The 24078-nt window shown below is 41.3% G+C and overlaps 1 protein-coding gene across 1 annotated transcript in view; it reads right to left on the bottom strand.

Annotated features, from left to right (window-relative positions):
- Window positions 1-385: 385 nt before the first annotated feature.
- The window catches only part of fhip1b (FHF complex subunit HOOK interacting protein 1B), a 68331-nt gene continuing 44638 nt past the window's right edge, over window positions 386-24078 (bottom strand). The window contains 1 exon segment of the mRNA XM_064943829.1: window positions 386-5201. Within this exon segment, the coding sequence (XP_064799901.1) occupies window positions 4806-5201 (396 nt within the window). The 3' untranslated portion in view covers window positions 386-4805.

Below are 24078 nucleotides of genomic sequence, written 5' to 3'. Positions count from 1 at the left end.
TTTCAAACGGTTGCTTGAATGTCTTAGCGTTTTCATTTGTAAAAGTTTACCATGGTAAACGCGCCAGATCCAGCCATTGACTGTACCCCTCAGCTCTCAGTCAGTCAGTCAGTTAATCCACCAATCAGTCAGTCCATCCACCAGTCAGTCCATCCATCCACCAATCAATAAATCAATCAGTCAGTCAAATCAATCAAATCAACTGAAGATAGTTTAGTGTTTGTATATGCATCAGTATACCTACTTTGCATTTCATAACGTATGATTGCTTATGGTAGATTTGCATGGCTTGTGGATTGGATTGGTTGTTTCAACACAACAGTCCAACTGTTACAACAGTTTTTTTTCTTCTTCCCCTCCACAGAAAATGATTCATACAAGTGAGTCTTCATGTAAAAATGTATTAATTTTCTGTAAAAAAAAAACAATCAATCAGACAAAGATGACTGGACTGATTAAATGAATCATTACAACGTTAATTGGGAGAAGTGTTCATACAGAATGTGTTGTACGGCTGTAAGATGGGACCTGCTTTACAACTGCCTTCTGTGACAAATCAAGAACATGTAGAACACATTTTCAAATTTTTTAAATAAACAGTCAGAAGTGAAGTTGCACAATGAGAAGAAAGAAAAAAAAGGTGAAATTAAAGGGGATCCTGGGATATCCCAGACATCTCAGGGACAAATATCTGACCCGTGTAGGTCTTCCTAGAGACACTGGACGTGGTTGAAGCTGTGAGGGGTGACTTGAAGAATATGTGTTATTCATTTGGCTTATCCATTTCAGTTCTGATATAGATCTCCGAACACAACGGCAAAATCATTGTTGTTTCACTCATCGACCAGGGACGAGGAAAGTATGTGTAAAGCCAATGACAATACAGGCTGGGTTAGAGATGGACTTTCACGCACACACACACATGCACACACACGCTTAAAACAACTGCAACAGTTATTTTTTAATAAAAACTGAAATTAAAGTGATTAAAGTGTCTTGGCAAAACTCAAAAACACTGTGTGGGCACAGCCTAGCTAGCTTCTCAACGCTCAACATGACACATGCTAACAGATATGTGATCTACTGCAACACTGACGCGGTCAACATTGATAATAAATCTGTCTGGGACCATCAACCAGATTCAGTCGCGGGACGATTATAAAAACATTTATAGAGCCGGGCCGTCAGTTGGGGAAATATGTGATCCACTGCAACAGACGAGGTCAAAGTTCCTACACACTTCCTTTTCCCTTCCTTCTTTACTTCAGTATCTCAGAGACAAAAAGTAATGAGTTATTATCTCTATATATTATTTCTGTATATTATCTCTGTATATGAACTGATATGTAAAGTTTAGTATCAGGGTTTAATGCAGGCTAAATCCAAGGTTATCGGTGGCTGTTGGGTCTAGTGTTCTTTAGGAGATCGGGACTATTTCTCTCAGGGTTTTAAGAGACAAAACTGGTTGGTTATTTTTCTCTCAGGGTTTTAAGAGACAAAACTGGTTGGTTATTTTTCTCTCAGGGTTTTAAGAGACAAAACTGGTTGGTTATTTTTCTCTCAGGGTTTTAAGAGACAAAACTGGTTGGTTATTTTCGACTTGAGTGTATCTCACGCGCACAACAACAGATTTTGATGGACGGGAATATCCGATTAGTTCACGCAAACAAGAAGAGACTGTGACAAACCGTAGTCACATTAAACCAATATCTCCTGTCCTGAGGCAAACCATCTAACCCAGCAGAGTTCAGAAAGAAGGGAGGTTGAATGTAACAAGCACTGTTTTCTCCCAGTCTCTCTCAGACTACTGTGAGGGCATACTATAAAGCAGGATCATTGAGTAAGTCAGCTAAATTTGCTTAACTTCTCTGAAATAACTTTCACAATTTTTTTTTAGAAAGAAAAGCTTGAAATGGATTCAACAAGCAGAAACTCCTAACTCTAATTGCTAGGGGGCTGGCCCACATGGGGGAAAACGGACAGAACAGCTTCTACCTCAGAGTTTAGAGCTTGAGGTAGTCGCCTCATACAAGTAGTTGGGAGTATGGCTAAATGGTACACTGTCCTTCTCTCAGCACATATCAAAGCTGCAGGCTAAGGTTAAATCTAGACTTGGTTTCCTCTATCGTAATCGCTCCTCTTTCACCCCAGCTGCCAAACTAACCCTGATTCAGATGACCATCCTACCATGCTAGATTACAGAGACAAAATGTATACATCGGCAGGTTAGGGTGCTGTCGAGAGGCTAGATGTTCTTCACCATTTGGCCATCAGATTTGCCACCAATGCTCCTTATAGGACACATCACTGCACTCTATACTCTCTGTGAACTGGTCATCTCTGTATACCCGTTGCAAGACAGTGGTAGATGCTTATTTATAAAATCCTCTTAGGCCTGACTCCCCCTATCTGAGATATCTACTGCAGCCCTCATCCCCCACATACAACACCCGTTCTGCCAGTCCCATTCTGTTAAAGGTCCCCAAAGCACACACATCCCTGGGTCGCTCCTCTTTTCAGTTCGCTGCAGCTAGCGACTGGAACGAGCTGCAACAAACACTCAAACTGGACAGTTTTACCTCCATCTGTTCATTCAAAGACTCAATCATGGACACTCTTACAGACAGTTGTGTCTGCTTCGCGTGATGTATTGTTGTCTCTACCTTCCTGACCTTTGTGCCGTTGTCTGTGCCCAATAATGTTTGTGCCCTGTTTTGTGCTGCTGCCATGTGTTGTTGTCACGTGTTGCTGCCTTGCTCTGTTGTTGTCTTAGGTCTCTCTTTATCGAGTGTTGAGTTGTGTCTCTTGCGTTTTGTCCTATATTTTTAACCCCCCGTCCCTGCAGGAGGCCTTTTTGCCTTTTGGTAGAGAGTCATTGTAAATAAGAATTTGTTCTGACTTGCCTAGTTAAATAAAGGTTAAACTAAATAAAAAAATAACATAATTCCATAAAAACGGTCGCTTTCTGTGACTAATTGAGGTAAAATAGTCATTCTGCATGTCAGCAGTACACAATGACACACCCAGCCCAGAGTAGGAGTTTAAATTCCAGAGCACGTCTTCAATGAGGAAGAAAATCTCTAGTTATTTCTGGTTGTTTATTGAAGTTAGCTGTTAGCTCTCATTGATCCTTCTGCATATTATAGTGCTCTGATGAGCCTTTCCTACCTCAGTCCCACAACACAACTTTAAACCTTCTGAGCAGTGACATCTTTCCCATGGCAACACCAGAACAGAAACACACCTTTCCCATGGCAACACCAGAACAGAAACACACCTTTCCCATGGCAACACCAGAACAGAAACACACCTTTCCCATGGCAACACCAGAACAGAAACACACCTTTCCCATGGCAACACCAGAACAGAAACACACCTTTCCCATGGCAACACCAGAACAGAAACACACCTTTCCCATGGCAACACCAGAACAGAAACACACCTTTCCCATGGCAACACCAGAACAGAAACACACCTTTCCCATGGCAACACCAGAACAGAAACACACCTTCCCCATGGCAACACCAGAACAGAAACACACCTTTCCCATGGCAACACCAGAACAGAAACACACCTTTCCCATGGCAACACCAGAACAGAAACACACCTTTCCCATGGCAACACCAGAACAGAAACACACCTTTCCCATGGCAACACCAGAACAGAAACACACCTCTCCCATGGCAACACCAGGTGCAGGCCTGACAACTGACTGGATATTGTTCCTCTGAGAAGGGAGACATTCTAATACATGCACCACCACACACACACACACACACACACACACACACACACACACACACACACACACACACGCGTTGAGATTTTGCCACTCCCACATGGCATTGATATGTCTTAAAAAGGTTTCATTTAGAAAATAAATAATACAACTCAATTCAAAATATGAATGATAAAACATGAACACGTTTTCCAGTACAGTTGCAGAGGATCTCCGTCCTCTGGTTTCCTTCCCTTTCCCAGAACCCTCCTCTCCCATTCCTCCCTTCTTGTTAAATCTCCAACGCTGAGGCGATGCGCTGCAAAGCGAAATGAAAGTTGAGGGGCTTTTTGTTGTCGTTGTTGCCTAATCTCCTCAAAGACGGAAGCATCAACCTTGTTCTCCTTTAAGCTGGTACATGTCTAATAAGCATCATTTACTAAAGAGAGGAGAGTGGGAAGAGCTGACTCAGCACCACGTACCCATGTACACTACAGACCACCCTCTAAAATCTACATGTACTGAGCGTTAGTGTTCATAGTATATATCCACATAAATAATATTGACATGATATGTACAGTCTCACAACAGAGGAGTTTTGTAGTCTCTCACTTAATACTCTTTCACATGTAGCAATTGCAATTCTCTTCTTTGATTTCTCATTGTCCGAATTAACCTTGTTTCCCCCCGCCCACTCCCTCTTGTCTCTTCCCTGCAGCGCTCAGCCCTGTCAGTGCTCCCCTCTGCCCCCTGCAGGAGGGAGGGGGTAAACGGTAGCTGCACCAAGGAAAGAATCCACGTCCACAAAGTGTCTCAGAGGAGGGGTGCCCGTCTAGGACCTGTCCATGTGATCTAAAAGTTTAAAACGGATGATACTCTGAGATGTTTTGTGGACATGGGGGGTCCAGACATTTCCCAGATCACATTCCATCATAGATTTAAAATGGTAGGGAAAGAAATGCCTTCAGCCACTGCTTTTCAAACAATGACGGGGAGTCTGCAAGACCACACATTGGGAGGATGGTGTAGAACTGGGACGCAGAATTGGGAGCATCACTCCTCAGGAAGGGCACGGAGACTGACAGCATCACTCCTCAGTGTCGTGGCTCTGGAGGAAGGGCATGGAGACAGCGTGCTCCTGGGCCAGAGCGGCCAGCTCCTTGAGAAACTCAGAGAAGATGACGGCGCAGTAGACGGCGTTCTTCACCCTCAGAGCCTCCACCTGTTTCTCCAGCCCCGACGCCCCTCCCCCAGTCCCTCCCCGGAACAGGGCACTGTGCAGCGATTGGCCGCCGTCTCGTACGTGGGCCAGGGCAAGCTGGGCGGCGTGGCGTGCCCGCGTGGGGCTGTTGGTGTGTCGCATGATCAGGTCGCCTAGCGAAGGTTTCCGGCTCTTCACTGAAAAGGAGACAGCACAGCATAGCAAGTGGTTAAGACAAAACAGAATGACACAACAGACAGACAAGACAGGTGGTCCGTTATGTCAGTTTAAAACAGGTCCGTTATGCCCGTTAAAAACAGGTCCGTTATGTCCGTTTAAAACAGGTCCGTTATGTCCGTTTAAAACAGGTCCGTTATGTCCGTTTAAAACACGTCCGTTATGTCCGTTTAAAACAGGTCCGTTATGTCCGTTTAAAACAGGTCCGTTATGTCCGTTTAAAACAGGTCCGTTATGTAGGTTTAAAACAGGTCCGTTATGTCCGTTTAAAACAGGTCCGTTATGTCCGTTTAAAACAGGTCCGTTATGTCGGTTTAAAACAGGTCCGTTATGTAGGTTTAAAACAGGTCCGTTATGTCCGTTTAAAACAGGTCCGTTATGTCCGTTTAAAACAGGTCCGTTATGTCCGTTTAAAACAGGTCCGTTATGTCAGTTTAAAACAGGTCCGTTATGTCCGTTTAAAACAGGTCCGTTATGCCCGTTTAAAACAGGTCCGTTATGTCCGTTTAAAACAGGTCCGTTATGTCAGTTTAAAACAGGTCCGTTATGTCCGTTTAAAACAGGTCCGTTATGTCAGTTTAAAACAGGTCCGTTATGTCCGTTTAAAACAGGTCCGTTATGTAGGTTTAAAACAGGTCCGTTATGTCGGTTTAAAACAGGTCCGTTATGTCCGTTTAAAACAGGTCCGTTATGTAGGTTTAAAACAGGTCCGTTATGTCGGTTTAAAACAGGTCCGTTATGTCCGTTTAAAACAGGTCCGTTATGTCCGTTTAAAACAGGTCCGTTATGTCCGTTTAAAACAGGTCCGTTATGTAGGTTTAAAACAGGTCCGTTATGTCCGTTTAAAACAGGTCCGTTATGTCGGTTTAAAACAGGTCCGTTATGTCCGTTTAAAACAGGTCCGTTATGTCCGTTTAAAACAGGTCCGTTATGTCCGTTTAAAACAGGTCCGTTATGTAGGTTTAAAACAGGTCCGTTATGTAGGTTTAAAACAGGTCCGTTATGTCCGTTTAAAACAGGTCCGTTATGTCCGTTTAAAACAGGTCCGTTATGTAGGTTTAAAACAGGTCCGTTATGTCCGTTTAAAACAGGTCCGTTATGTCCGTTTAAAACAGGTCCGTTATGTAGGTTTAAAACAGGTCCGTTATGTCCGTTTAAAACAGGTCCGTTATGTAGGTTTAAAACAGGTCCGTTATGCCCGTTTAAAACAGGTCCGTTATGTCCGTTTAAAACAGGTCCGTTATGTCCGTTAAAAACAGGTCCGTTATGTCCGTTTAAAACAGGTCCGTTATGTCCGTTTAAAACAGGTCCGTTATGTCCGTTTAAAACAGGTCCGTTATGTAGGTTTAAAACAGGTCCGTTATGTAGGTTTAAAACAGGTCCGTTATGTCCGTTTAAAACAGGTCCGTTATGTCGGTTTAAAACAGGTCCGTTATGTCCGTTTAAAACAGGTCCGTTATGTCGGTTTAAAACAGGTCCGTTATGTCCGTTTAAAACAGGTCCGTTATGTCCGTTTAAAACAGGTCCGTTATGTCCGTTTAAAACAGGTCCGTTATGTCCGTTTAAAACAGGTCCGTTATGTAGGTTTAAAACAGGTCCGTTATGTCCGTTTAAAACAGGTCCGTTATGTCCGTTTAAAACAGGTCCGTTATGTAGGTTTAAAACAGGTCCGTTATGTAGGTTTAAAACAGGTCCGTTATGTCCGTTTAAAACAGGTCCGTTATGTCCGTTTAAAACAGGTCCGTTATGTCCGTTTAAAACAGGTCCGTTATGTAGGTTTAAAACAGGTCCGTTATGTAGGTTTAAAACAGGTCCGTTATGTCCGTTTAAAACAGGTCCGTTATGTAGGTTTAAAACAGGTCCGTTATGTCCGTTTAAAACAGGTCCGTTATGTAGGTTTAAAACAGGTCCGTTATGTAGGTTTAAAACAGGTCCGTTATGTCAGTTTAAAACAGGTCCGTTATGTCAGTTTAAAACAGGTCCGTTATGTAGGTTTAAAACAGGTCCGTTATGTCCGTTTAAAACAGGTCCGTTATGTCCGTTTAAAACAGGTCCGTTATGTCCGTTTAAAACAGGTCCGTTATGTCCGTTTAAAACAGGTCCGTTATGTCCGTTTAAAACAGGTCCGTTATGTAGGTTTAAAACAGGTCCGTTATGTCCGTTTAAAACAGGTCCGTTATGTCCGTTTAAAACAGGTCCGTTATGTCCGTTTAAAACAGGTCCGTTATGTCCGTTTAAAACAGGTCCGTTATGTCCGTTTAAAACAGGTCCGTTATGTCCGTTTAAAACAGGTCCGTTATGTCCGTTTAAAACAGGTCCGTTATGTCCGTTTAAAACAGGTCCGTTATGTCAGTTTAAAACAGGTCCGTTATGTAGGTTTAAAACAGGTCCGTTATGTCAGTTTAAAACAGGTCCGTTATGTCCGTTTAAAACAGGTCCGTTATGTCCGTTTAAAACAGGTCCGTTATGTCCGTTTAAAACAGGTCCGTTATGTCAGTTTAAAACAGGTCCGTTATGTAGGTTTAAAACAGGTCCGTTATGTCCGTTTAAAACAGGTCCGTTATGTCGGTTTAAAACAGGTCCGTTATGTAGGTTTAAAACAGGTCCGTTATGTAGGTTTAAAACAGGTCCGTTATGTAGGTTTAAAACAGGTCCGTTATGTAGGTTTAAAACAGGTCCGTTATGTAGGTTTAAAACAGGTCCGTTATGTCCGTTTAAAACAGGTCCGTTATGTCGGTTTAAAACAGGTCCGTTATGTAGGTTTAAAACAGGTCCGTTATGCCCGTTTAAAACAGGTCCGTTATGTCAGTTTAAAACAGGTCCGTTATGTCCGTTTAAAACAGGTCCGTTATGTAGGTTTAAAACAGGTCCGTTATGTAGGTTTAAAACAGGTCCGTTATGTCCGTTTAAAACAGGTCCGTTATGTCCGTTTAAAACAGGTCCGTTATGTCCGTTTAAAACAGGTCCGTTATGTAGGTTTAAAACAGGTCCGTTATGTCCGTTTAAAACAGGTCCGTTATGTCCGTTTAAAACAGGTCCGTTATGTAGGTTTAAAACAGGTCCGTTATGTCCGTTTAAAACAGGTCCGTTATGTCCGTTTAAAACAGGTCCGTTATGTCCGTTTAAAACAGGTCCGTTATGTAGGTTTAAAACAGGTCCGTTATGTAGGTTTAAAACAGGTCCGTTATGTCCGTTTAAAACAGGTCCGTTATGTCCGTTTAAAACAGGTCCGTTATGTCCGTTTAAAACAGGTCCGTTATGTAGGTTTAAAACAGGTCCGTTATGTAGGTTTAAAACAGGTCCGTTATGTAGGTTTAAAACAGGTCCGTTATGTCCGTTTAAAACAGGTCCGTTATGTCGGTTTAAAACAGGTCCGTTATGTCCGTTTAAAACAGGTCCGTTATGTCCGTTTAAAACAGGTCCGTTATGTCCGTTTAAAACAGGTCCGTTATGTCCGTTTAAAACAGGTCCGTTATGTCAGTTTAAAACAGGTCCGTTATGTAGGTTTAAAACAGGTCCGTTATGTCAGTTTAAAACAGGTCCGTTATGTCCGTTTAAAACAGGTCCGTTATGTCCGTTTAAAACAGGTCCGTTATGTCCGTTTAAAACAGGTCCGTTATGTCCGTTTAAAACAGGTCCGTTATGTCCGTTTAAAACAGGTCCGTTATGTCCGTTTAAAACAGGTCCGTTATGTACGTTTAAAACAGGTCCGTTATGTCCGTTTAAAACAGGTCCGTTATGTCCGTTTAAAACAGGTCCGTTATGTCGGTTTAAAACAGGTCCGTTATGTAGGTTTAAAACAGGTCCGTTATGTCCGTTTAAAACAGGTCCGTTATGCCCGTTTAAAACAGGTCCGTTATGTCCGTTTAAAACAGGTCCGTTATGCCCGTTTAAAACAGGTCCGTTATGCCCGTTTAAAACAGGTCCGTTATGTCCGTTTAAAACAGGTCCGTTATGTCCGTTTAAAACAGGTCCGTTATGTCGGTTTAAAACAGGTCCGTTATGTAGGTTTAAAACAGGTCCGTTATGTCCGTTTAAAACAGGTCCGTTATGCCCGTTTAAAACAGGTCCGTTATGTCCGTTTAAAAACAGGTCCGTTATGTCGGTTTAAAACAGGTCCGTTATGTCCGTTTAAAACAGGTCCGTTATGTCCGTTTAAAACAGGTCCGTTATGTCAGTTTAAAACAGGTCCGTTATGTCCGTTTAAAACAGGTCCGTTATGTCCGTTTAAAACAGGTCCGTTATGTCCGTTTAAAACAGGTCCGTTATGTCCGTTTAAAACAGGTCCGTTATGCCCGTTTAAAACAGGTCCGTTATGTCCGTTTAAAACAGGTCCGTTATGTCGGTTTAAAACAGGTCCGTTATGTCCGTTTAAAACAGGTCCGTTATGTCCGTTTAAAACAGGTCCGTTATGTCCGTTTAAAACAGGTCCGTTATGTCCGTTTAAAACAGGTCCGTTATGTCGGTTTAAAACAGGTCCGTTATGTAGGTTTAAAACAGGTCCGTTATGTAGGTTTAAAACAGGTCCGTTATGTAGGTTTAAAACAGGTCCGTTATGTCCGTTTAAAACAGGTCCGTTATGTCCGTTTAAAACAGGTCCGTTATGTCCGTTTAAAACAGGTCCGTTATGTCCGTTTAAAACAGGTCCGTTATGTCCGTTTAAAACAGGTCCGTTATGTCAGTTTAAAACAGGTCCGTTATGTCCGTTTAAAACAGGTCCGTTATGTCCGTTTAAAACAGGTCCGTTATGTCCGTTTAAAACAGGTCCGTTATGTCCGTTTAAAACAGGTCCGTTATGTAGGTTTAAAACAGGTCCGTTATGTCGGTTTAAAACAGGTCCGTTATGTCCGTTTAAAACAGGTCCGTTATGTAGGTTTAAAACAGGTCCGTTATGTAGGTTTAAAACAGGTCCGTTATGTCGGTTTAAAACAGGTCCGTTATGTCCGTTTAAAACAGGTCCGTTATGTAGGTTTAAAACAGGTCCGTTATGTCGGTTTAAAACAGGTCCGTTATGTAGGTTTAAAACAGGTCCGTTATGTAGGTTTAAAACAGGTCCGTTATGTCGGTTTAAAACAGGTCCGTTATGTCGGTTTAAAACAGGTCCGTTATGTCGGTTTAAAACAGGTCCGTTATGTCGGTTTAAAACAGGTCCGTTATGTCGGTTTAAAACAGGTCCGTTATGTCCGTTTAAAACAGGTCCGTTATGTAGGTTTAAAACAGGTCCGTTATGTCGGTTTAAAACAGGTCCGTTATGTAGGTTTAAAACAGGTCCGTTATGTAGGTTTAAAACAGGTCCGTTATGTAGGTTTAAAACAGGTCCGTTATGTAGGTTTAAAACAGGTCCGTTATGTCGGTTTAAAACAGGTCCGTTATGTCCGTTTAAAACAGGTCCGTTATGTAGGTTTAAAACAGGTCCGTTATGTAGGTTTAAAACAGGTCCGTTATGTCGGTTTAAAACAGGTCCGTTATGTCCGTTTAAAACAGGTCCGTTATGTAGGTTTAAAACAGGTCCGTTATGTAGGTTTAAAACAGGTCCGTTATGTCGGTTTAAAACAGGTCCGTTATGTCCGTTTAAAACAGGTCCGTTATGTAGGTTTAAAAACAGGTCCGTTATGTCCGTTTAAAACAGGTCCGTTTTGTCCGTTTAAAACAGGTCCGTTTTGTCCGTTTAAAACAGGTCCGTTATGTCGGTTTAAAACAGGTCCGTTATGTAGGTTTAAAACGGGTCCGTTATGTCCGTTTAAAACAGGTCCGTTATGTAGGTTTAAAACGGGTCCGTTATGTCCGTTTAAAACAGGTCCGTTTTGTCCGTTTAAAACAGGTCCGTTATGTCCGTTTAAAACAGGTCCGTTATGTCCGTTTAAAACAGGTCCGTTATGTCCGTTTAAAACAGGTCCGTTATGTCGGTTTAAAACAGGTCCGTTATGTAGGTTTAAAACGGGTCCGTTATGTCCGTTTAAAACAGGTCCGTTATGTCCGTTTAAAACAGGTCCGTTATGTCCGTTTAAAACAGGTCCGTTATGTCCGTTTAAAACAGGTCCGTTATGTCCGTTTAAAACAGGTCCGTTATGTAGGTTTAAAACAGGTCCGTTATGTAGGTTTAAAACAGGTCCGTTATGTCCGTTTAAAACAGGTCCGTTATGTCGGTTTAAAACAGGTCCGTTATGTCCGTTTAAAACAGGTCCGTTATGTCCGTTTAAAACAGGTCCGTTATGTCCGTTTAAAACAGGTCCGTTATGTCCGTTTAAAACAGGTCCGTTATGTCGGTTTAAAACAGGTCCGTTATGTCCGTTTAAAACATGTCCGTTATGTAGGTTTAAAACAGGTCCGTTATGTCGGTTTAAAACAGGTCCGTTATGTCGGTTTAAAACAGGTCCGTTATGTCGGTTTAAAACAGGTCCGTTATGTCCGTTTAAAACAGGTCCGTTATGTCCGTTTAAAACAGGTCCGTTATGTCCGTTTAAAACAGGTCCGTTATGTCCGTTTAAAACAGGTCCGTTATGTCCGTTTAAAACAGGTCCGTTATGTCCGTTTAAAACAGGTCCGTTATGTCCGTTTAAAACAGGTCCGTTATGACCGTTTAAAACAGGTCCGTTATGTCCGTTTAAAACAGGTCCGTTATGTCCGTTTAAAACAGGTCCGTTATGTAGGTTTAAAACAGGTCCGTTATGTCAGTTTAAAACAGGTCCGTTATGTAGGTTTAAAACAGGTCCGTTATGTCAGTTTAAAACAGGTCCGTTATGTCCGTTTAAAACAGGTCCGTTATGTCCGTTTAAAACAGGTCCGTTATGTCCGTTTAAAACAGGTCCGTTATGTAGGTTTAAAACAGGTCCGTTAAGTCAGTTTAAAACAGGTCCGTTATGTCCGTTTAAAACAGGTCCGTTATGTCGGTTTAAAACAGGTCCGTTATGTCGGTTTAAAACAGGTCCGTTATGTCGGTTTAAAACAGGTCCGTTATGTCGGTTTAAAACAGGTCCGTTATGTCCGTTTAAAACAGGTCCGTTATGTCCGTTTAAAACAGGTCCGTTATGTCCGTTTAAAACGGGTCCGTTATGTCCGTTTAAAACGGGTCCGTTATGTCCGTTTAAAACGGGTCCGTTATGCCCGTTTAAAACGGGTCCGTTATGTCCGTTTAAAACGGGTCCGTTATGTCGGTTTAAAACGGGTCCGTTATGTCGGTTTAAAACAGGTCCGTTATGCCGGTTTAAAACAGGTCCGTTATGCCCGTTTAAAACAGGTCCGTTATGTCCGTTTAAAACGGGTCCGTTATGTCGGTTTAAAACAGGTCCGTTATGCCGGTTTAAAACAGGTCCGTTATGCCCGTTTAAAACAGGTCCGTTATGTCCGTTTAAAACAGGTCCGTTATGTCCGTTTAAAACAGGTCCGTTATGTCCGTTTAAAACAGGTCCGTTATGTCCGTTAAAAACAGGTCCGTTATGTCGGTTTAAAACAGGTCCGTTATGTCCGTTTAAAACAGGTCCGTTATGTCCGTTTAAAACAGGTCCGTTATGTCCGTTTAAAACAGGTCCGTTATGTCGGTTTAAAACAGGTCCGTTATGTCGGTTTAAAACAGGTCCGTTATGTAGGTTTAAAACAGGTCCGTTATGTCGGTTTAAAACAGGTCCGTTATGTCCGTTTAAAACAGGTCCGTTATGTCCGTTTAAAACAGGTCCGTTATGTCCGTTTAAAACAGGTCCGTTATGTCGGTTTAAAACAGGTCCGTTATGTCCGTTTAAAACAGGTCCGTTATGTAGGTTTAAAACAGGTCCGTTATGTCCGTTTAAAACAGGTCCGTTATGTAGGTTTAAAACAGGTCCGTTATGTAGGTTTAAAACAGGTCCGTTATGTCAGTTTAAAACAGGTCCGTTATGTAGGTTTAAAACAGGTCCGTTATGTCCGTTTAAAACAGGTCCGTTATGTCCGTTTAAAACAGGTCCGTTATGTCCGTTTAAAACAGGTCCGGTATGTAGGTTTAAAACAGGTCCGTTATGTAGGTTTAAAACAGGTCCGTTATGTAGGTTTAAAACAGGTCCGTTATGTCCGTTTAAAACAGGTCCGTTATGTCGGTTTAAAACAGGTCCGTTATGTAGGTTTAAAACAGGTCCGTTATGTAGGTTTAAAACAGGTCCGTTATGTCCGTTTAAAACAGGTCCGTTATGTCAGTTTAAAACAGGTCCGTTATGTCCGTTTAAAACAGGTCCGTTATGTCAGTTTAAAACAGGTCCGTTATGTCCGTTTAAAACAGGTCCGTTATGTCAGTTTAAAACAGGTCCGTTATGTAGGTTTAAAACAGGTCCGTTATGTCCGTTTAAAACAGGTCCGTTATGTCCGTTTAAAACAGGTCCGTTATGTCCGTTTAAAACAGGTCCGGTATGTAGGTTTAAAACAGGTCCGTTATGTAGGTTTAAAACAGGTCCGTTATGTAGGTTTAAAACAGGTCCGTTATGTCCGTTTAAAACAGGTCCGTTATGTCGGTTTAAAACAGGTCCGTTATGTAGGTTTAAAACAGGTCCGTTATGTAGGTTTAAAACAGGTCCGTTATGTCCGTTTAAAACAGGTCCGTTATGTCAGTTTAAAACAGGTCCGTTATGTCCGTTTAAAACAGGTCCGTTATGTCCGTTTAAAACAGGTCCGTTATGTAGGTTTAAAACAGGTCCGTTATGTAGGTTTAAAACAGGTCCGTTATGCCCGTTTAAAACAGGTCCGTTATGTAGGTTTAAAACAGGTCCGTTATGTAGGTTTAAAACAGGTCCGTTATGTAGGTTTAAAACAGGTCCGTTATGTAGGTTTAAAACAGGTCCGTTATGTCCGTTTAAAACAGGTCCGTTATGTCCGTTTAAAACAGGTCCGTTATGTCCGTTTAAAACAGGTCCGTTATGTCCGTTTAAAACAGGTCCGTTATGTAGGTTTAAAACAGGTCCGTTATGTCCGTTTAAAACAGGTCCGTTATGTCCGTTTAAAACAGGTCCGTTATGTCGGTTTAAAACAGGTCCGTTATGTCCGTTTAAAACAGGTCCGTTATGTAGGTTTAAAACAGGTCCGTTATGTCCGTTTAAAACAGGTCCGTTATGTCGGTTTAAAACAGGTCCGTTATGTAGGTTTAAAACAGGTCCGTTATGCCCGTTTAAAACAGGTCCGTTATGTCCGTTTAAAACAGGTCCGTTATGTCAGTTTAAAACAGGTCCGTTATGTCCGTTTAAAACAGGTCCGTTATGTCCGTTTAAAACAGGTCCGTTATGTCCGTTTAAAACAGGTCCGTTATGTCCGTTTAAAACAGGTCCGTTATGTAGGTTTAAAACAGGTCCGTTATGTCCGTTTAAAACAGGTCCGTTATGTAGGTTTAAAACAGGTCCGTTATGTCGGTTTAAAACAGGTCCGTTATGTCCGTTTAAAACAGGTCCGTTATGTCCGTTTAAAACAGGTCCGTTATGTCCGTTTAAAACAGGTCCGTTATGTCCGTTTAAAACAGGTCCGTTATGTAGGTTTAAAACAGGTCCGTTATGCCGGTTTAAAACAGGTCCGTTATGTAGGTTTAAAACAGGTCCGTTATGTCCGTTTAAAACAGGTCCGTTATGTAGGTTTAAAACAGGTCCGTTATGTCGGTTTAAAACAGGTCCGTTATGTCCGTTTAAAACAGGTCCGTTATGTCCGTTTAAAACAGGTCCGTTATGTAGGTTTAAAACAGGTCCGTTATGTAGGTTTAAAACAGGTCCGTTATGTAGGTTTAAAACAGGTCCGTTATGTCCGTTTAAAACAGGTCCGTTATGTCCGTTTAAAACAGGTCCGTTATGTCCGTTTAAAACAGGTCCGTTATGTCGGTTTAAAACAGGTCCGTTATGTCCGTTTAAAACAGGTCCGTTATGTCAGTTTAAAACAGGTCCGTTATGTCCGTTTAAAACATGTCCGTTATGTCCGTTTAAAACAGGTCCGTTATGTCCGTTTAAAACAGGTCCGTTATGTAGGTTTAAAACAGGTCCGTTATGTAGGTTTAAAACAGGTCCGTTATGTAGGTTTAAAACAGGTCCGTTATGTCCGTTTAAAACATGTCCGTTATGTCCGTTTAAAACAGGTCCGTTATGTCCGTTTAAAACAGGTCCGTTATGTAGGTTTAAAACAGGTCCGTTATGTAGGTTTAAAACAGGTCCGTTATGTAGGTTTAAAACAGGTCCGTTATGTAGGTTTAAAACAGGTCCGTTATGTCCGTTTAAAACAGGTCCGTTATGTCCGTTTAAAACAGGTCCGTTATGTCGGTTTAAAACAGGTCCGTTATGTCCGTTTAAAACAGGTCCGTTATGTAGGTTTAAAACAGGTCCGTTATGTCCGTTTAAAACAGGTCCGTTATGTCGGTTTAAAACAGGTCCGTTATGTCCGTTTAAAACAGGTCCGTTATGTCCGTTTAAAACAGGTCCGTTATGTCCGTTTAAAACAGGTCCGTTATGTCCGTTTAAAACAGGTCCGTTATGTCCGTTTAAAACAGGTCCGTTATGTCCGTTTAAAACAGGTCCGTTATGTCCGTTTAAAACAGGTCCGTTATGTCAGTTTAAAACAGGTCCGTTATGTCCGTTTAAAACAGGTCCGTTATGTCCGTTTAAAACAGGTCCGTTATGTCAGTTTAAAACAGGTCCGTTATGTAGGTTTAAAACAGGTCCGTTATGTCGGTTTAAAACAGGTCCGTTATGTAGGTTTAAAACAGGTCCGTTATGTCCGTTTAAAACAGGTCCGTTATGTCCGTTTAAAACAGGTCCGTTATGTCCGTTTAAAACAGGTCCGTTATGTCGGTTTAAAACAGGTCCGTTATGTAGGTTTAAAACAGGTCCGTTATTAGGTTTAAAACAGGTCCGTTATGTCCGTTTAAAACAGGTCCGTTATGTAGGTTTAAAACAGGTCCGTTATGTCCGTTTAGAACAGGTCCGTTATGTCCGTTTAAAACAGGTCCGTTATGTAGGTTTAAAACAGGTCCGTTATGCCCGTTTAAAACAGGTCCGTTATGTAGGTTTAAAACAGGTCCGTTATGTAGGTTTAAAACAGGTCCGTTATGTCAGTTTAAAACAGGTCCGTTATGTCCGTTTAAAACAAGTCCGTTATGTCCGTTTAAAACAGGTCCGTTATGTCCGTTTAAAACAGGTCCGTTATGTCCGTTTAAAACAGGTCCGTTATGTCCGTTTAAAACAGGTCCGTTATGTCCGTTTAAAACAGGTCCGTTATGTCCGTTTAAAACAGGTCCGTTATGTAGGTTAAAAACAGGTCCGTTATGCCCGTTTAAAACAGGTCCGTTATGCCCGTTAAAAACAGGTCCGTTTAAAACAGGTCCGTTATGTAGGTTAAAAACAGGTCCGTTATGCCCGTTTAAAACAGGTCCGTTATGCCCGTTTAAAACAGGTCCGTTATGCCCGTTAAAAACAGGTCAGTTTAAAACAGGTCCGTTATGTAGGTTAAAAACAGGTCCGTTATGCCCGTTTAAAACAGGTCCGTTATGTCCGTTTAAAACAGGTCCGTTTAAAACAGGTCCGTTATGTCCGTTTAAAACAGGTCCGTTATGTCCGTTTAAAACAGGTCCGTTATGTCCGTTTAAAACAGGTCCGTTATGTCCGTTTAAAACAGGTCCGTTATGTAGGTTTAAAACAGGTCCGTTATGTCCGTTTAAAACAGGTCCGTTATGTAGGTTTAAAACAGGTCCGTTATGTAGGTTTAAAACAGGTCCGTTATGTCCGTTTAAAACAGGTCCGTTATGTAGGTTTAAAACAGGTCCGTTATGTCCGTTTAAAACAGGTCCGTTATGTCCGTTTAAAACAGGTCCGTTATGTCCGTTTAAAACAGGTCCGGTATGTAGGTTTAAAACAGGTCCGTTATGTAGGTTTAAAACAGGTCCGTTATGTAGGTTAAAAACAGGTCCGTTATGCCCGTTTAAAACAGGTCCGTTATGTCCGTTTAAAACAGGTCCGTTATGTCCGTTAAAAACAGGTCCGTTATGCCCGTTTAAAACAGGTCCGTTATGCCCGTTTAAAACAGGTCCGTTATGTCCGTTTAAAACAGGTCCGTTTAAAACAGGTCCGTTATGTCCGTTTAAAACAGGTCCGTTATGTCCGTTTAAAACAGGTCCGTTATGTCGGTTTAAAACAGGTCCGTTATGTCCGTTTAAAACAGGTCCGTTATGTCCGTTTAAAACAGGTCCGTTATGTCCGTTTAAAACAGGTCCGTTATGTAGGTTTAAAACAGGTCCGTTATGTCCGTTTAAAACAGGTCCGTTATGTAGGTTTAAAACAGGTCCGTTATGTAGGTTTAAAACAGGTCCGTTATGTCAGTTTAAAACAGGTCCGTTATGTAGGTTTAAAACAGGTCCGTTATGTCCGTTTAAAACAGGTCCGTTATGTCCGTTTAAAACAGGTCCGTTATGTCCGTTTAAAACAGGTCCGGTATGTAGGTTTAAAACAGGTCCGTTATGTAGGTTTAAAACAGGTCCGTTATGTAGGTTTAAAACAGGTCCGTTATGTCCGTTTAAAACAGGTCCGTTATGTCGGTTTAAAACAGGTCCGTTATGTAGGTTTAAAACAGGTCCGTTATGTAGGTTTAAAACAGGTCCGTTATGTCCGTTTAAAACAGGTCCGTTATGTCAGTTTAAAACAGGTCCGTTATGTCCGTTTAAAACAGGTCCGTTATGTCAGTTTAAAACAGGTCCGTTATGTCCGTTTAAAACAGGTCCGTTATGTCAGTTTAAAACAGGTCCGTTATGTAGGTTTAAAACAGGTCCGTTATGTCCGTTTAAAACAGGTCCGTTATGTCCGTTTAAAACAGGTCCGTTATGTCCGTTTAAAACAGGTCCGGTATGTAGGTTTAAAACAGGTCCGTTATGTAGGTTTAAAACAGGTCCGTTATGTAGGTTTAAAACAGGTCCGTTATGTCCGTTTAAAACAGGTCCGTTATGTCGGTTTAAAACAGGTCCGTTATGTAGGTTTAAAACAGGTCCGTTATGTAGGTTTAAAACAGGTCCGTTATGTCCGTTTAAAACAGGTCCGTTATGTCAGTTTAAAACAGGTCCGTTATGTCCGTTTAAAACAGGTCCGTTATGTCCGTTTAAAACAGGTCCGTTATGTAGGTTTAAAACAGGTCCGTTATGTAGGTTTAAAACAGGTCCGTTATGCCCGTTTAAAACAGGTCCGTTATGTAGGTTTAAAACAGGTCCGTTATGTAGGTTTAAAACAGGTCCGTTATGTAGGTTTAAAACAGGTCCGTTATGTAGGTTTAAAACAGGTCCGTTATGTCCGTTTAAAACAGGTCCGTTATGTCCGTTTAAAACAGGTCCGTTATGTCCGTTTAAAACAGGTCCGTTATGTCCGTTTAAAACAGGTCCGTTATGTAGGTTTAAAACAGGTCCGTTATGTCCGTTTAAAACAGGTCCGTTATGTCCGTTTAAAACAGGTCCGTTATGTCGGTTTAAAACAGGTCCGTTATGTCCGTTTAAAACAGGTCCGTTATGTAGGTTTAAAACAGGTCCGTTATGTCCGTTTAAAACAGGTCCGTTATGTCGGTTTAAAACAGGTCCGTTATGTAGGTTTAAAACAGGTCCGTTATGCCCGTTTAAAACAGGTCCGTTATGTCCGTTTAAAACAGGTCCGTTATGTCAGTTTAAAACAGGTCCGTTATGTCCGTTTAAAACAGGTCCGTTATGTCCGTTTAAAACAGGTCCGTTATGTCCGTTTAAAACAGGTCCGTTATGTCCGTTTAAAACAGGTCCGTTATGTAGGTTTAAAACAGGTCCGTTATGTCCGTTTAAAACAGGTCCGTTATGTAGGTTTAAAACAGGTCCGTTATGTCGGTTTAAAACAGGTCCGTTATGTCCGTTTAAAACAGGTCCGTTATGTCCGTTTAAAACAGGTCCGTTATGTAGTTTAAAACAGGTCCGTTATGTCCGTTTAAAACAGGTCCGTTATGTAGGTTTAAAACAGGTCCGTTATGTCCGGTTTAAAACAGGTCCGTTATGTAGGTTTAAAACAGGTCCGTTATGTCCGTTTAAAACAGGTCCGTTATGTAGGTTTAAAACAGGTCCGTTATGTCGGTTTAAAACAGGTCCGTTATGTCCGTTTAAAACAGGTCCGTTATGTCCGTTTAAAACAGGTCCGTTATGTAGGTTTAAAACAGGTCCGTTATGTAGGTTTAAAACAGGTCCGTTATGTAGGTTTAAAACAGGTCCGTTATGTCCGTTTAAAACAGGTCCGTTATGTCCGTTTAAAACAGGTCCGTTATGTCCGTTTAAAACAGGTCCGTTATGTCGGTTTAAAACAGGTCCGTTATGTCCGTTTAAAACAGGTCCGTTATGTCAGTTTAAAACAGGTCCGTTATGTCCGTTTAAAACATGTCCGTTATGTCCGTTTAAAACAGGTCCGTTATGTCCGTTTAAAACAGGTCCGTTATGTAGGTTTAAAACAGGTCCGTTATGTAGGTTTAAAACAGGTCCGTTATGTAGGTTTAAAACAGGTCCGTTATGTCCGTTTAAAACATGTCCGTTATGTCCGTTTAAAACAGGTCCGTTATGTCCGTTTAAAACAGGTCCGTTATGTAGGTTTAAAACAGGTCCGTTATGTAGGTTTAAAACAGGTCCGTTATGTAGGTTTAAAACAGGTCCGTTATGTAGGTTTAAAACAGGTCCGTTATGTCCGTTTAAAACAGGTCCGTTATGTCCGTTTAAAACAGGTCCGTTATGTCGGTTTAAAACAGGTCCGTTATGTCCGTTTAAAACAGGTCCGTTATGTAGGTTTAAAACAGGTCCGTTATGTCCGTTTAAAACAGGTCCGTTATGTCGGTTTAAAACAGGTCCGTTATGTCCGTTTAAAACAGGTCCGTTATGTCCGTTTAAAACAGGTCCGTTATGTCCGTTTAAAACAAGTCCGTTATGTCCGTTTAAAACAGGTCCGTTATGTCCGTTTAAAACAGGTCCGTTATGTCCGTTTAAAACAGGTCCGTTATGTCCGTTTAAAACAGGTCCGTTATGTCAGTTTAAAACAGGTCCGTTATGTCCGTTTAAAACAGGTCCGTTATGTCCGTTTAAAACAGGTCCGTTATGTCAGTTTAAAACAGGTCCGTTATGTAGGTTTAAAACAGGTCCGTTATGTCGGTTTAAAACAGGTCCGTTATGTAGGTTTAAAACAGGTCCGTTATGTCCGTTTAAAACAGGTCCGTTATGTCCGTTTAAAACAGGTCCGTTATGTCCGTTTAAAACAGGTCCGTTATGTCGGTTTAAAACAGGTCCGTTATGTAGGTTTAAAACAGGTCCGTTATGTAGGTTTAAAACAGGTCCGTTATGTCCGTTTAAAACAGGTCCGTTATGTAGGTTTAAAACAGGTCCGTTATGTCCGTTTAGAACAGGTCCGTTATGTCCGTTTAAAACAGGTCCGTTATGTAGGTTTAAAACAGGTCCGTTATGCCCGTTTAAAACAGGTCCGTTATGTCCGTTTAAAACAGGTCCGTTATGTAGGTTTAAAACAGGTCCGTTATGTAGGTTTAAAACAGGTCCGTTATGTAGGTTTAAAACAGGTCCGTTATGTCCGTTTAAAACAGGTCCGTTATGTAGGTTTAAAACAGGTCCGTTATGCCCGTTTAAAACAGGTCCGTTATATCCGTTTAAAACAGGTCCGTTATGTAGGTTTAAAACAGGTCCGTTATGTCCGTTTAAAACAGGTCCGTTATGTCGGTTTAAAACAGGTCCTTTATGTCCGTTTAAAACAGGTCCGTTATGTCCGTTTAAAACAGGTCCGTTTAAAACAGGTCCGTTATGTAGGTTTAAAACAGGTCCGTTATGTCGGTTTAAAACAGGTCCGTTATGCCCGTTTAAAACAGGTCCGTTATGTCCGTTTAAAACAGGTCCGTTATGTCCGTTTAAAACAGGTCCGTTATGTAGGTTTAAAACAGGTCCGTTATGCCCGTTTAAAACAGGTCCGTTATGTAGGTTTAAAACAGGTCCGTTATGTAGGTTTAAAACAGGTCCGTTATGTCCGTTTAAAACAGGTCCGTTATGTCCGTTTAAAACAGGTCCGTTATGTCCGTTTAAAACAGGTCCGTTATGTCGGTTTAAAACAGGTCCGTTATGTCCGTTTAAAACAGGTCCGTTATGTCCGTTTAAAACAGGTCCGTTATGTAGGTTTAAAACAGGTCCGTTATGTCCGTTTAAAACAGGTCCGTTATGTCCGTTTAAAACAGGTCCGTTATGTAGGTTTAAAACAGGTCCGTTATGTAGGTTTAAAACAGGTCCGTTATGTAGGTTTAAAACAGGTCCGTTATGTTTAAAACAGGTTTATGTCCGTTTAAAACAGGTCCGTTATGTGTTTAAAACAGGTCCGTTAAAACAGGTCCGTTATGTCCGTTTAAAACAGGTCCGTTATGTCAGTTTAAAACAGGTCCGTTATGTCTGTTTAAAACAGGTCCGTTATGTAGGTTTAAAACAGGTCCGTTATGTAGGTTTAAAACAGGTCCGTTATGTCCGTTTAAAACAGGTCCGTTATGTCCGTTTAAAACAGGTCCGTTATGTCCGTTTAAAACAGGTCCGTTATGTAGGTTTAAAACAGGTCCGTTATGCCCGTCCGTTATTAGGTTTAAAACAGGTCCGTTATGTCGGTTTAAAACAGGTCCGTTATGTCCGTTTAAAACAGGTCCGTTATGTCCGTTTAAAACAGGTCCGTTATGTCCGTTTAAAACAGGTCCGTTATGTAGGTTTAAAACAGGTCCGTTATGTAGGTTTTAAAACAGGTCCGTTATGTCCGTTTAAAACAGGTCCGTTATCCGTTTAAAACAGGTCCGTTATGTAGGTTTAAAACAGGTCCGTTATGTCCGGTTTAAAACAGGTCCGTTATGTAGGTTTAAAACAGGTCCGTTATGTCCGTTTAAAACAGGTCCGTTATGTAGGTTTAAAACAGGTCCGTTATGTCGGTTTAAAACAGGTCCGTTATGCCCGTTTAAAACAGGTCCGTTATGTCCGTTTAAAACAGGTCCGTTATGCCCGTTTAAAACAGGTCCGTTATGTCCGTTTAAAACAGGTCCGTTATGTCCGTTTAAAACAGGTCCGTTATGTAGGTTTAAAACAGGTCCGTTATGTAGGTTTAAAACAGGTCCGTTATGTCGGTTTAAAACAGGTCCGTTATGTCCGTTTAAAACAGGTCCGTTATGTCCGTTTAAAACAGGTCCGTTATGTAGGTTTAAAACAGGTCCGTTATGTAGGTTTAAAACAGGTCCGTTATGTAGGTTTAAAACAGGTCCGTTATGTCCGTTTAAAACAGGTCCGTTATGTCCGTTTAAAACAGGTCCGTTATGTCCGTTTAAAACAGGTCCGTTATGTCGGTTTAAAACAGGTCCGTTATGTCCGTTTAAAACAGGTCCGTTATGTCAGTTTAAAACAGGTCCGTTATGTCCGTTTAAAACAGGTCCGTTATGTCCGTTTAAAACAGGTCCGTTATGTCCGTTTAAAACAGGTCCGTTATGTAGGTTTAAAACAGGTCCGTTATGTAGGTTTAAAACAGGTCCGTTATGTAGGTTTAAAACAGGTCCGTTATGTCCGTTTAAAACATGTCCGTTATGTCCGTTTAAAACAGGTCCGTTATGTCCGTTTAAAACAGGTCCGTTATGTAGGTTTAAAACAGGTCCGTTATGTAGGTTTAAAACAGGTCCGTTATGTAGGTTTAAAACAGGTCCGTTATGTCCGTTTAAAACAGGTCCGTTATGTCCGTTTAAAACAGGTCCGTTATGTCGGTTTAAAACAGGTCCGTTATGTCCGTTTAAAACAGGTCCGTTATGTAGGTTTAAAACAGGTCCGTTATGTAGGTTTAAAACAGGTCAGGTATGTCCGTTTAAAACAGGTCCGTTATGTCGGTTTAAAACAGGTCCGTTATGTCCGTTTAAAACAGGTCCGTTATGTCCGTTTAAAACAGGTCCGTTATGTCCGTTTAAAACAGGTCCGTTATGTCCGTTTAAAACAGGTCCGTTATGTCCGTTTAAAACAGGTCCGTTATGTCCGTTTAAAACAGGTCCGTTATGTCGGTTTAAAACAGGTCCGTTATGTAGGTTTAAAACAGGTCCGTTATGTAGGTTTAAAACAGGTCCGTTATGTCCGTTTAAAACAGGTCCGTTATGTAGGTTTAAAACAGGTCCGTTATGTCCGTTTAGAACAGGTCCGTTATGTCCGTTTAAAACAGGTCCGTTATGTAGGTTTAAAACAGGTCCGTTATGTCGGTTTAAAACAGGTCCGTTATGTCCGTTTAAAACAGGTCCGTTATGTCCGTTTAAAACAGGTCCGTTATGTCGGTTTAAAACAGGTCCGTTATGTCAGTTTAAAACAGGTCCGTTATGTCGGTTTAAAACAGGTCCGTTATGTCGGTTTAAAACAGGTCCGTTATGTCCGTTTAAAACAGGTCCGTTATGTCCGTTTAAAACAGGTCCGTTACGTCCGTTTAAAACAGGTCCGTTATGTCCGTTTAAAACAGGTCCGTTATGTAGGTTTAAAACAGGTCCGTTATGTAGGTTTAAAACAGGTCCGTTATGTAGGTTTAAAACAGGTCCGTTATGTCGGTTTAAAACAGGTCCGTTATGTCGGTTTAAAACAGGTCCGTTATGCCCGTTTAAAACAGGTCCGTTATGTAGGTTTAAAACAGGTCCGTTATGTAGGTTTAAAACAGGTCCGTTATGTCGGTTTAAAACAGGTCCGTTATGCCCGTTTAAAACAGGTCCGTTATGTCCGTTTAAAACAGGTCCGTTATGTCCGTTTAAAACAGGTCCGTTATGTCGGTTTAAAACAGGTCCGTTATGTCCGTTTAAAACAGGTCCGTTATGTAGGTTTAAAACAGGTCCGTTATGTCCGTTTAAAACAGGTCCGTTATGTAGGTTTTAAAACAGGTCCGTTATAGGTTTAAAACAGGTCCGTTATATCCGTTTAAAACAGGTC

Source organism: Oncorhynchus masou, chromosome 29 (assembly GCF_036934945.1).
Source record: "Oncorhynchus masou masou isolate Uvic2021 chromosome 29, UVic_Omas_1.1, whole genome shotgun sequence".
Classification (NCBI taxonomy): domain Eukaryota; kingdom Metazoa; phylum Chordata; class Actinopteri; order Salmoniformes; family Salmonidae; genus Oncorhynchus; species Oncorhynchus masou.
The sequence above is the reverse complement of the archived record's forward strand: the minus strand, read 5'-3'. Positions and strand labels throughout refer to the sequence as shown.